General features: G+C 42.7%; 1 protein-coding gene across 6 annotated transcripts in view; it reads left to right on the top strand.

The window, feature by feature from the left end:
• Positions 1–12,321, top strand: part of NHSL1 (NHS like 1) — a 234,722-nt gene that overhangs the window by 166,327 nt on the left and 56,074 nt on the right. For 5 of the 6 annotated variants that reach the window (XM_084777585.1, XM_084777583.1, XM_084777584.1 and 2 more), the window contains exon 2: positions 3,575–3,727. In XM_084777585.1, coding sequence (XP_084633711.1) covers positions 3,575–3,727 — 153 coding nt within the window. Of the gene's footprint in view, positions 1–184; positions 784–3,574; positions 3,728–12,321 lie in introns of those variants that run through there. The other variant, XM_084777587.1, reaches the window with a different exon arrangement.

The raw sequence follows: 12,321 nt of genomic DNA, 5'->3' as shown, positions 1-12,321 counted from the left end.
TAGCAAAGGGTTAGAAGACCCGGCACCCTCATTTGCATAAAAATGCTACTAAGTCATCTCTCAGAGCTCCCTGGCGATTCTATTCTAAAGCTGTGCTACTTAGGAAAGTTCCCTTGGTGGAGGAGGCAGAGCCTGAGGGCGTGGCTGGGAAACAAAGGTTGGCTCATTTCCCCTGTATCAGTTCACATCCCTTACACCCAGAGTGAGACTACTACATTCAGACGTTCTGGCTCCTGTGGGGGATGGGTGGTGTGGATCTCGATGTATACAGTGGCCTCGTGAAAACACATTTGTTTCTTCTGATGTGACTTCCAGAATGTAAAATCTGCCTTCTGTTTGTGGACTCCAGACAGGAGAATGTGTGAGGAGGAAACAGAATGAATGGGCGCTGAGGCAGAGAGCCTGCTGCTGTGCTCATGCAAATGAGGACGTGATTGGCTTTCCCTTTCTGCGCCTGTTGTCGCTGGCTGCTCCCAGCCTTTCAGATTAGGTTTCAGTGGGAGTTTTTCTGGTTCAAGGACTGCTAATAGTGTGTAACCACCTGACTGTAAACTTGACCTCAGAGTTACAGCAGCTTAGGCAGATAGAAGTCGAAGGACTGCAACCCGAGGACGAGGACGAAAGTTGGAATCTGGAGCATTGAGCACAGCTTGCCATCGACCTATTGGACCCAGCTTTTAAAGTGACTTCGAATTCTAAACCTATGTACCTGCAGCAGAAAGGAAATGGTGGTCTTCATTAATGCAAAGATTAAATCTTTCTTTAAACTTTTTAAGAAGAAAAGTAAGTAGTTCTGGAAAGTGTGTGTGTGTGTGTGTGTGTGTGTGTGTGTGTGTGTGTGTGTGTTTGTGTGTCTGTGTGTGCTAACATCACAGTGAAAGAGCATAATAGCCTTGAATTAATCTCCACTGTATACCAAGTCGCTGAAATGCCTTGGACAATGTTATGTCCTTAGTCTGTCTTATTTATTTATGTTTGCCATTTTAAAGTGACTTCATTTCTTTTATACTTCTCAAAGGAAGTCCTTTAAGGAAGGGGAATGTCTTTGTGTTGACTCTTTGCCTTGATATGCAGTGTGTGGTTTCTGAGTCTTCAGCTGGATGAACGGCTGGGGTAAGAGCCAATGTGTAATGTATCGCATAGTTCTGATGACGATGATCCTCGAAAGCCCCCTGGTACTCTGTGTTATGGATTTTAGCGCTTGAGGACAAACTGTCTAGACGGATCAGTGACTGTCGTAAAGCAGTGAGCTTTTGTGTTGTAACTTCATTGTGTACTTCCTGTCGGTTTAAATATCATTAATCCAGGTGCTTCTTCATTCCGCTGAAAATTTTAATTTTACAGTGGCATGTTTTGTTTTGTTTTTTTTCTATTATCTTATTTCGGTGTGGCTTTGTGTTGCCTTTTGTTCAGTGACACAGTGTGGATAAATGTGTGGGGAGGGCCTCTGCTCACAGGGATTGGTAAACACAACAAAGAGCAGCACTGCGGGCTCATGGTCTGCATCTCTCTAGCTTGAAGCCCATCTGGATGGACTGCTACAAACCTGCCCTGGCAGGACGCAGCTACAGCAGCGACAAGGCAACGGCCTGCTCTTTCAGAGGAGCCAGTTTGTGTCTGTGTCCCCAGGCTGGTGTGGTACAATCACAGGGGCTCAGATGTCATCACTTGGGTTTGATTTGTAATCAGCAAAGGGGGAAAGTTTCCATTTTCCATCTAAGGCAATTAAAATTGAAAGTAAATAAACTTTCGCAAAAGAAAAAAATAACATTGTAATGAATTTTGTGTGTCCTTTCAGGGACCTCTGGCTGCTTGGAGCTGTGTGCTTCTCTGAGCCACACAGCAGAGCGAAGGCCATGGGTTAGGCTAATGGTTTTATGAACCACACACGGGGCACTTGTTCAATATGTAAAATAGTGGAGGCTATATTATAAACAGAAAATTATTTGTTTTTAACTTTCTGGTTCTCAATGTTTATTACCATTCAGCAATTTAAGGTGACGTTAGCTCCTGTAGTCTTTTCAGATCCATTCCATAGGCTTTTAAAATGTAGTAGCTACAGGAAAAATTGTTAGTAGGATGGGTGACAGGTGTATGGGAGCCAGGCTAAGGAAGGCACGGCTCTTCCGTGGGAATAGTTCTGGGAGCTCCTTTAGAATTCATTGTTTCTACCACAGCCTTGCTTTACACAAGTTATTTCATGAGCAACCTTAGTTTAATTGGACTCTACAGTAGTCCTAATTACTGCATTATGGGATATGTTTGGTTAATTTTAAATATGTTCAAACAGAGTCATTAGTTCATTTTTTTTTTCTTTTCTTGTCCCTTTGAGGTTGTGTTTTATCATGTAGTTCCCAGGTATACACTCTGGCCAACTGTCTGTTGCAGGGCACATCCAGGGTAGACGTACCTCTGACTCACAGTCCTGACATCTCCTGGCTCTACACAAGGTAGATTTACTACCCTGGGGAACTGCCCAGTTCAGAGACTTCCTTTTATATATGTTTAGTCTCTCCTGTGCATAAGTATCTGGCAGATAAATAGAAAGTGTTAAAACATTGCTGATGGATGTGTTTGGGTGCTGCCGGCTTCATTTTAGGCTCCACTTATATTCCAGCATAGGTTGTGTTGTTGGGAAATACAGAACAAAGCCCTAGTAGGAGTGTAAGGAAATTATCTCAGAAATTCATCTTAGGCTCGGTATCCTTGCTGTTCTTTTCCTAGCAAGATTTTGGACTGTTTTGCTTTATAAAAATTCAATTGAATTGGTTTGTGTTAGATAAAGTCAATTATAACTGACATTTAAAAAAACCAGCTAAACAAACGGGATGTAAAGTGAATAAATATTATTTAAAAAATAAATACACTTACTATGAAAGCATACAAGAGAAACACTTTATATTTCAGGGGTGTTTAAACGGGATATACTAAGTTTTAAAGTTTTTACTTGTGCTTGTTACCATGGTGCTCTTCTAGTTATTCGATAGAAGAGACACACTTGGCTCCAACCTCATGCTGAGGAATTTGTTTCTGGTTTGTTTGGTGATGCGGTGGCATTGTACAGTTGGAAATTTTTAGTTTGTTGTGTGTGGATAAGGGGCAATAGGAAGTCTCTGTCAAGTTTCTTCGCCGTTCTTCTAATGGAGGAGCTACGATTCTGGGAAGCAGGGAGCTGAGCAGACATCCATGACCATACTGTGTGGTAGATGGACAGTTTGTGCTTTTTCCGTACAGATGTAGCTCAGTGGACAAAAACCCTGGAGCCTGAGATGGAATCTCACTAGAATTTGCTCCCTTGTTCTTGGCTGGTTCTTACCTGTGGATATGTTAAACCCCATGACGTTATCTTCCTCTTGTTTTTGAGGCAGGGTCTCACTCAGTGTATTATTCCAGGCTGCCCTGGAACCCAGTATGTATCTCAGGCTGGTGTCAAACTTTTATCAGTCCTCCTGCCTCAGCCTCCCAGTGGTTGGGATTAAAGGGATGAACTACCTTGCGTGGTGGCTGACCTTATCCTAATGTAACGGATTCAGAGTCAGTGACTGACATGTGAATCTGTTCTTTTTCTCTGTAGCGGTTTCCAACTTGGACGAGGAGAGCCGATGGACAGTCCACTACACGGCACCCTGGCATCAGCAGGAGAATGTATTCCTTCCTACCACGAGACCCCCCTGTGTTGAGGACCTGCACCGCCAAGCCAAGCTCAACCTCAAATCAGTGCTGAGGGGTAAGATAGCCTTCTCTCTGGGCTTGCTGGACTCAAATTGCTAGTTGTTAAGAACTGACAGCATCAATTGAATTACTTACTGTCTGTAAACGAAGAGGTATGGACATCGAGTGTCTCCATTAATACAACCTTTCATATGCCTGAAAGCTTCTGGTCCTTGGAAGACCCTATCTTTTTTTACTGACTTGCACATCTGCCTTTAAAGAACTCAGTGACGCTCAGAAATCTCTTCTGTATGTTCAAACCACCAGTATTAATCTAATCCAAATAAACTTGTGCTGACACAGGGATTTCACCACTGCCTTTTAAAGCTGTTTCAGGTATTGAAAGCAAATTTGCTAAAGCCGATGCTTTCGAATGGTTTGTTCTGTTTGGTTAAAGTTAGAAGTGGAGGTGGGGTGCTTGTATGTAGACTTTGATGTGATGCTAAGTAATTAAGGTGTCAGGATTGGGTAATGCCCAGCAAGACTCTTCCAACCATAGATTCTGTTGGCAGTGGCTGCTAGGAAGTAGAAGAGGTGTGAATTCCTACAGGAAGTATAAGACTCTCATTTTAACAAATTGTCGATGTTGAAACAGCAAATGAGTAGTGAGGAGGGTCTGTGCAAAGGTGGGAGGCTAGGGGAGTCTTCCAAGGGAAATGATTCACTTGGAAAATGGAGAGGCTTTATTAAAATAGCACACCAAAGGTCTCATCCTACAGTGTACTGTTCCTATCAGATATCTCTTATTGTGTAATATTTGGGATATAAGTAAACCAAAGAAGTATTTGTGGTTTACTTGAAAATTTAATGAAACTGCGCATCGTTTCTGTTCTCCGGTTGTGGAAAACTTGAGTCTCGGACAGTTCTGTCATTGACTGAAGGAGAAAGCAGTGTGAGGAGCCTGGCCTCATGAGAATATTTACTTATGGACCAGCCCTTTACCAAGTGATTTATTCTTTAATGTACCAGCACAATGGTAGAATGCATGTGATTCAATAGTTTATTACAATGGTTCTCAACTTGTGGGTCATGATCATCAGACCACATACTTTCAGTGGTCTTGTGAATACCCAACCATAAATTTATTTTCATTGCTACTTCATAACCTAAGACAACCGCACATATGTGATATGTATTTTCCGGTGTTCACGATGCACAGGTTGAGATCCCCTGGTTTATTACAATGTCAGAAACTAATCTAAGCCCACTGAATGTTCTCATCTCATTTCATCTTTTTTTTTTTTTTGGTTTGGTTTTTTGAGACAGGGTTTCTCTGTGTAGCCTTGGCCATCCTGGACTCGCTTTGTATACCAGGCTGGCCTCGAACTCACAGCGATCCACCTGCCTCTGCCTCCCGAGTGCTGGGATTAAAGGCGTGCGCCACCACGCCCGGCTTCATTTCATCTTTATAGTTATTCTAGCGTTAACTCTCACCGCCCCTACATGAAACAATAATTCACAAAGGTAAACTTATCTGTCACCTCAAAGTTAGTTGTGACGACCAGAACTTAAGCTTGGACCCTCTGAGGCTGTGGAACTCATTGCTCTAATGAACTGGCATTAGTAGATGCTTGTTGGGAATCTATTGCTATGAAGCAGGTATGGAATAAAGGCAGAACCCTGACTATCCTGAAATTTATGCTTTGTAGTCCAAATCACACCATGAAAAAATGCTCAAGAGATATGCCAAAAACTGTTCTTTGTGAGTGAAAAAAAAAATCAGATAATTTTTGCTCAGAGACAGGGACACAAGGGGTAGATTTGCCATAAAATTATTATTTTTTCATTATTTTTATATCAATATGATATTTCATCTGACTGACTATCATTTAACTATCATCTATTATCTATCTATTTTTCTATCTATCAATTATCTATCTATCATCTATTTACCTACCTACCTATGTACATATGTGTGCCATGGCAAAAATGTGTAGGTCTGAGGGCAGCCTGCTAGCTTACAGAACTCATTTCTTCCCTTTCACCATATAGGTCCTAGGGAATTGTACTCAGGTCCTTACGTTTAGTGGCAAGAGCTTTTCCCTGCTGAACTATCATAGCTTATAGAGTATATCTTGTTTTAGACTCGAAAGCTTAGGGCATTGTCAGGTTATCTTTCTCATTAAGCCAGATGACTTATATATGTTTAATGACTACAAACTGAAGTGAGAAGAACAGCATTAATTTTGCTCATTTTCATGGTCTTGGAGTTATACTTTGAACTTCAGCACCTTCATGATACTGATCGCTTAGTTTCCTTAAATCCAACCGTAGTCGGGAACCAGTCAGTCCTCAGTGGTTCATCTTTAGGCAGTTTCAGCAGGCAGCATCTCTACTTAAAGAGCTCACCTTTCTCTGCCAGATAATTAATGAGAAGGTGGCATGGTTCCCAGGACAAATCCTTGAGGCAATGCTTTGCTCTGCCCGGCTCTTGATCAGCCAAGCACTGCGTGGACTGGCTTGTAGAAAGACTGTCGGTGATAGTATGTTTTGAGTCTGAATTTTCAGGCCCACCCGTTTTTTGATGACTCTCCAGGAAACTGTGCCTCACTCTCAAGTGCATGTATTTTCAAGTCCCACCACAGGACTTTCCTTCCCTTAGAAGACTGAGCATATGTCTATGGGGTTTGTTGTTTTTGTTTTTGGTTTTTTTTTTTTTTTAGGACTACACAGGAGATATCATCAACATTGGTTTCACCAAAACTCGACTTTTATTTTGAAAAGAGAATTTCAAGGTAGTTGGTAATGCCTTCATTGCCTGTATCAGTTTTATCAAAGAGGTGTTCTGTTCATAAAATTAATAACTCTGGAAAATTCTTGGAAAAACGTTTAAAGTCTGGATTTTAAAACTCCTTTTTGTGGTTTTAAGTATGACTTTGTGATATTTAGGTGATAGATAGATAGATAGATGGATAGATAGGATGAAATGAGAAGGAGCCTGTCAGTTGTTTTTTTTATCGAGTATTTACTTTTGATCACTTTTGATCCACACAGAACTTCGTGTCCCACTTCCTCCACATCATCTTAGAAACTGAGAGAAACAAAAGGAGTGTCTATTGCCTCCATGCCAGTGAAGACTCAGGCTATGGGGAAACACGAGTGATGTCCCTGAGTATCTCTATGTATGCATGCTGTTAAAACTTGACGTTGCATAGTTATCGGTTGGAGCAGCTCCCCCCCTCAGAAATATAGAAAAGCATACTTATCAGTAGTGTACAATATATTTTGTTCTCCTTCTAATCTCACTGTGACCTAGTCCTTAACTTTAAAGACGTTCTAACTTTTTTTTTTTTTTTTTTTGCTAAATAGGCAAGTGCTGTCTCCTTATTGCTCAAGTACTCTTACGAGTTGTTAACTTTTTATAGGCTTGCCTAGTTTTAAGGACTACAAAGTGCAAATAGAAACGGTACTCTGAGTACTAATAAATTAACAAACACTAAGCTTCTACTTCTCAAAGTAACATGGAAATGCTTAGTGGTCAGTCCAGTGACTGAGGAAATGACGTTTATTGGAAAGTGTGCTATGCAAAAGTTAGGTTCATGCTCAAAGGCAGGTAATAGCCACAGCTAATTTGAGTGTCGGCTTTGCACCTATTTGCTTGCTTGTCTGTTCACTCATGTATGTAGACAGCATCTCGCTCTGCTGCCTAGGCTGTTCTGGACTTCTCCTGCCATACCCTCCCCAGTGCTGAAATCATTAGCCTGTGTCTCCATGGCCATCTTTATGACAGGAGCTTTAGAGTGAACTTAAGGGAAGTTCACTGATCTCTAGCTTTAGGGGTTCAGCTTGCTGTCCTAACTACCCAGAGAGCTGTGTAGGTGAGGTGGGGCAGGTGGGGCAGGTGTGACAGGTGTGGCAGGTGTGGCAGGTGTGGCAGGTGTGGCAGGTGTGGCAGGTGCACAGGAAAGGAAAAGTACCAGGAGACCCTGTTCCCCAATTCTCTTTCACTCTCCTGGTTGACTTCTCATTTCCCCCACTGCGGGGGAGACTGGCCTTCCCAGATGTCCAACATGGTGTGTGGCGTACCTAGAAGCAGGTGATCCCTTGTACAGTTTCACTGTGCTCAAAATGTCGCCGAGATCATTTGTATTTGTTGTCAGTCTCTGGACTGCTTGATAAAACATAGAGGCCACGTTTTTAGAGCAAATGTTGGCTTTGTGGACTTGTTACTAGTGATTTACGTCATGATTTACTTCCCTTGAAGATACATGTTGCCTAGATTTAAAAATCTCCCCCTTTTAAGATTTACTTATTTTTATGTGTATGAATGTTGTTTTGCCTGTATGTATGTATGTATGTATGTATGTATGTGTATCATGTGCAAGCTTTGTGCCTAAGGAGGCCAAGAGAGGGTGTTAAATTCCTTGGAGCTAGAGTTATAGACTATTTTAAGTCATTATGTGGGTGCTGGTAACAGAACCATGAAGCCATCTTTCCAGACCCTTGTTTGATTTAACAAGACATATGGCTGACAGAGATTAGAGAGGTTTCAAGATGGAACCTTCATTATCCATGAAGAATTTTCGTAGCACCGTACTGAATTTCCAGACGTTCTGCCCTTAATGACTTTGTTGGAGAGAGCTTTGATGAAAGATACCCTCCTTATAACCACAGCCATTAGCTTTCTAGAAAGAATCCCAGTTGAGTGGAAAGGAGGGGAATGGAAGCTAGAAATCGGCTCCAAGAGAGGGTCCTTGCTTGTTTCTCTACAGCTTGCAGACTCCATTTGACAATAAAGAGTATATTAAAGACTGAAATAAAGGCATCATGTTTAAGTTTCCAAAAAGCTCAACTTGGGAAGATATAAATACAGTTTCTCACAGCATGTTTAACAGACAATTTAGTCACTGTATCTGTGTACACTGCTGCCTGAATTAGTTCACAGAGCATCTGCTGTTGGTATCAGGAGTGTTCTTGTAGTCAGAGTTCCTTGCTCTGAAAAATGCATTTTAGCAGGTCAGCTTGCTCCATGGCTCTGGATACAGAAGTGCAAGAGCAGGGAGGGGTATTGAGTTTGGCCTGTGTCCCTTTAAAATCAGAGTTACGTTCGTTACATTTCAAAGGACAGCATTGTGGATTTATGATGTGACACAGAGACTACTTTTCTCAGGTGATTAGAGATAAGTGTGTGTGTTAACGTGTCAACCTGTTTAATATTCAGTATAGGATAGCTTTCTTCAAATTATGGATCAGGCTTCTAAGTAGATTGAGCCAGGTTTCCGAATCCAGTCTTTTCTCTGGATCTGATGCAACAGTTGATCTGTTTGGACACTTTGGTGTCTGAGACAATATAGATATACTTTGTGTCTTGGGCAGTAGATTCTTGTCCTGGATATCCTGTGACAGGAATCTCAAAGTACCTGCCCCTCATTGTGAAAGGAGCGTTTGGGGGAGCGATGGATGCGTTTTAATTTAGTATGGTGACACACAGATGCAACTGAAGAGAACACAGGCCCCTTTCTGAAATGGCTGTCATGTTTTAGCTGGTGTTATCCCTGAATGCTCTTCTACTCCCATCATGCACTGTGGGAAGAGGAGGAGAGAGGAATAGAACAAGGAGCCATAAAAGTTGGCACTAAAAACTGTAGTCATGATGCTGTGGTTCGTGTTATCCATATGCTGCGTTTGTCCCCGTTCCCTAGCAGCCTCTGAGTTACTCCTGGAGTAGAGATCTGGGACGTACCTGTCAATCCCTTGGTCAGCCCTCCCTCACATTCTGTACACAGACAAACCGGAGCCCCGAGAAGGCGAGGGATGTTGTCCATTCTGCAGGCCTGTTGTGATCTCAGTCCCCAGAGCATCCTGAGGAGACTTGTCCTGGTGCCTCTATAGCTACTGTCAACTTCTGGAGAGTTCACAGGAACAGGGCGCTCGTCCTAGGAGTTTAATGGTCCAAAGCAGATTTGGTTTTTTGAGGCAGTTCATTTAGGGGATCCCCACCAGCTCATTGTTGCTCAAGGTAGCTTCACAGTTGTTTCTGGAATCTTCTCTTCACTCACGCAGATTTTGTTAGCATTCAGATTAGTGTAAGAGAGACAAAGAAACACTGTGTGATGTCAAGTGTGTCTGGTGCATCTCAATGCCATTTGTTGGTTGTTTTTAAAGTTATATTAAGCTCTAGTGCCTAAATAGACTTAAAATATATGAAGATCACAAGGGAAAAAAAAAATCAGTGTTTGCAAATAAGAGGTAAATGACTTACCACTTGCAGCTGGTTCTGTCTACCTCATGACTTCCTAAAGAATATTGATATACCAAAGAAAGCAGAGTATTGCTAGCTAAAGAAAAAGCATGTTAAATTCTTAAGAGCAAGTAATGTTAAGTTACATTTATTTACATAGTGTTCAAAATCATTTTCTAGTTTTTGTTTTTTGGAGACAGGGTCTTTACAGCTTAGTCTGGGCCCTGAACTTACACTCGAAATCCTAGCAGACCTCGTGTCTCAGCTTCCTGAGTGCTGGCATTTCAAACACACAACACCATGCCCCTGGCTCCTATTTTTCTAGTTTAAACAAAAATAGGCATAAAATTAGGGCCGAGGTGGCCACAGAATACTAGTCATAAAAAGCCACAGGACAGAGGTGTAAGATGGAGCTGTCCTATTTTCCTCAGCCTCAGCAGCATTGGGTTGGAGTCTTGTTCTGTGGTCAATAAGAAACTGGAATGGGAGGCTTAGAGTTCTGATTTGAGAGTTGTTGCGACATAGTGGGGCCATCTTGGCAATTTGATCTCGTATTTGTTCTTGGCTTCTGAAAGAACAGCTTATGGTTTATCTCTCTGTTTCTTCCTGGGCTCCAACATTCTGATTGGCCTCAACTCTGCAAGGGTGACATATGTGCAGATTGTTGGCACAGAGATATACTAACTGCTGAGCCTAAGTCCTGACAAATCAACTTCTCTAAAATCAAGTTTCTGTTGCCATAAAAATTTTTTTCCCTAGGCAGATATTGCAAGTGAGTCACTGGATATTGTAATGGAGCCAAAGATGAGTAGCTGTTGTTTTCTTCCACCAGCTTAAAGCTAGGCAGAGAGATAAGGCTGTATGTATGCATAACTGCTTCGAGGTTGATGGTGGTGGTATTATTGAGACTCACCCTCCCCTTGGGTGTAGGCTTTAAAACATAATCGTTCCTCTTCTTAGTTTGATATTCTCCTGTTTAGACCTTTAATACCATAACCTGTGTGAAGTGACCCCTTGTCATCTGTGTCCCTGTACCAAATCACCTGTTCTGTTTGATGCCCCTCTGACCTTTCCTATACGGTCTATCCCTTTTAACTTTACAGAGTAGTTTGATAAAGTACTTTAGCTAGAATGTTGGTTTACTTCCCCTGCCCCCACTGTGTGTTCTGATCTAGTCTTTGCCCTTCTGAACCTTGGCCTCTCACACCTGGCCACTTCCTGCTACCTCTCTTTGATAGTCCGATGGGTGTCTGAATCTCCACAGAGCTCTTCTGGACTTCCCAGCAGCCCTTTTCTGCTTTTGTACATGTCCCCACAGTACCTTATAGCTCTCTGGGCAAACAGCTTTTAGACGGTGGAGTTTTCACATTTTTTTCATTCCCTAAAGCGGGCCCTTTAGTAGCAGGACTTGTCGTGTGTCTCCCAGCCCACAGTCCCGCACGTGGCACTAGAAATGCTACTCCATCTGTGGGAAGCCCCAGTCATCTACCACTTCGTCGAGCTGAGTCAGAGGCAATAAACAACTGTGAGACTGTGGTAGTGACAAGAGTGGGAACAAAGAGGGGTGTGGCTGTGGATTTCACCAAACCCCTGAAGCCGCAGCAAAAGGTGCAAGAGAGCAACCGGGAAAGCCCCCCCCCCCCCCCCAGGACAGGGTGGCCATCCTGCTGCTTATGGACAGGAAGGGTTTGGGGCTGTTGAATCAGTCCCTAGGAAGCCATTGGTGACCTTTGAAAGAGCAGTTGAAAGGCAGCGAAGTTGGGAGCAAAGTATAGCACCAGCAGAGGTGTGACCTGTGACCTGTGACCTGTGTCTCCTTAGGGAATTGGAGAACCGTGGTTTGAGTTGGAGCCAGAACTCATGCGGTTCCCTTACGAGAGGTGTTGGAGGCTTGGGAGAAGTGTGGGTCCACCGTATTGTTAGCTCTTTGGTGAAAAGGATGTCTTCAGTTGATAATCTTGTGTTCCAGTGCTTGTAAATTTAGCCAGGTTGGCTTTTCAAAGGACGTGATACTGTAACTGAGGCCACACCTTCTTTTTGATGTGTTTGGCCATTCAATAGGCTTGGAATTTTCATTGTTAGAGGGGAAAATGCTTGGCTCAATATGGGTTAACAGAATGGAAATTATGGGCAAAGTGGACTGTTTAATGTCGGCTGTTAGACTCCAGTAGCCACATCACACACAGGGACTCTGATGGGCGCCTCCCTCCCTGTAGCCTGTGGGAGGGAAGTCAGGCGCTGGAAAAGTGAGCCTTCACTGCTTTCAATGCTCTTTCAGGTAGGTAAAGAGGAGACTCCCTTCCCCCCATCTTTAATGGTTACTAACATACAAAAGAGAGACCAGTAAGTGCAGACCTGCAGATGATCCGAGCCTTAACAAAGCGCCGTGCATTGTTTAAACAAAGGCTTTTTGTTTTGTTTTTGTGTCC

Source organism: Acomys minous, assembly GCF_964271855.1.
Source record: "Acomys minous genome assembly, chromosome: 3".
Lineage (NCBI taxonomy): Eukaryota > Metazoa > Chordata > Mammalia > Rodentia > Muridae > Acomys > Acomys minous.
Note: the sequence above shows the minus strand (reverse complement) of the source record. Positions and strands in the feature narration are given on the sequence as shown.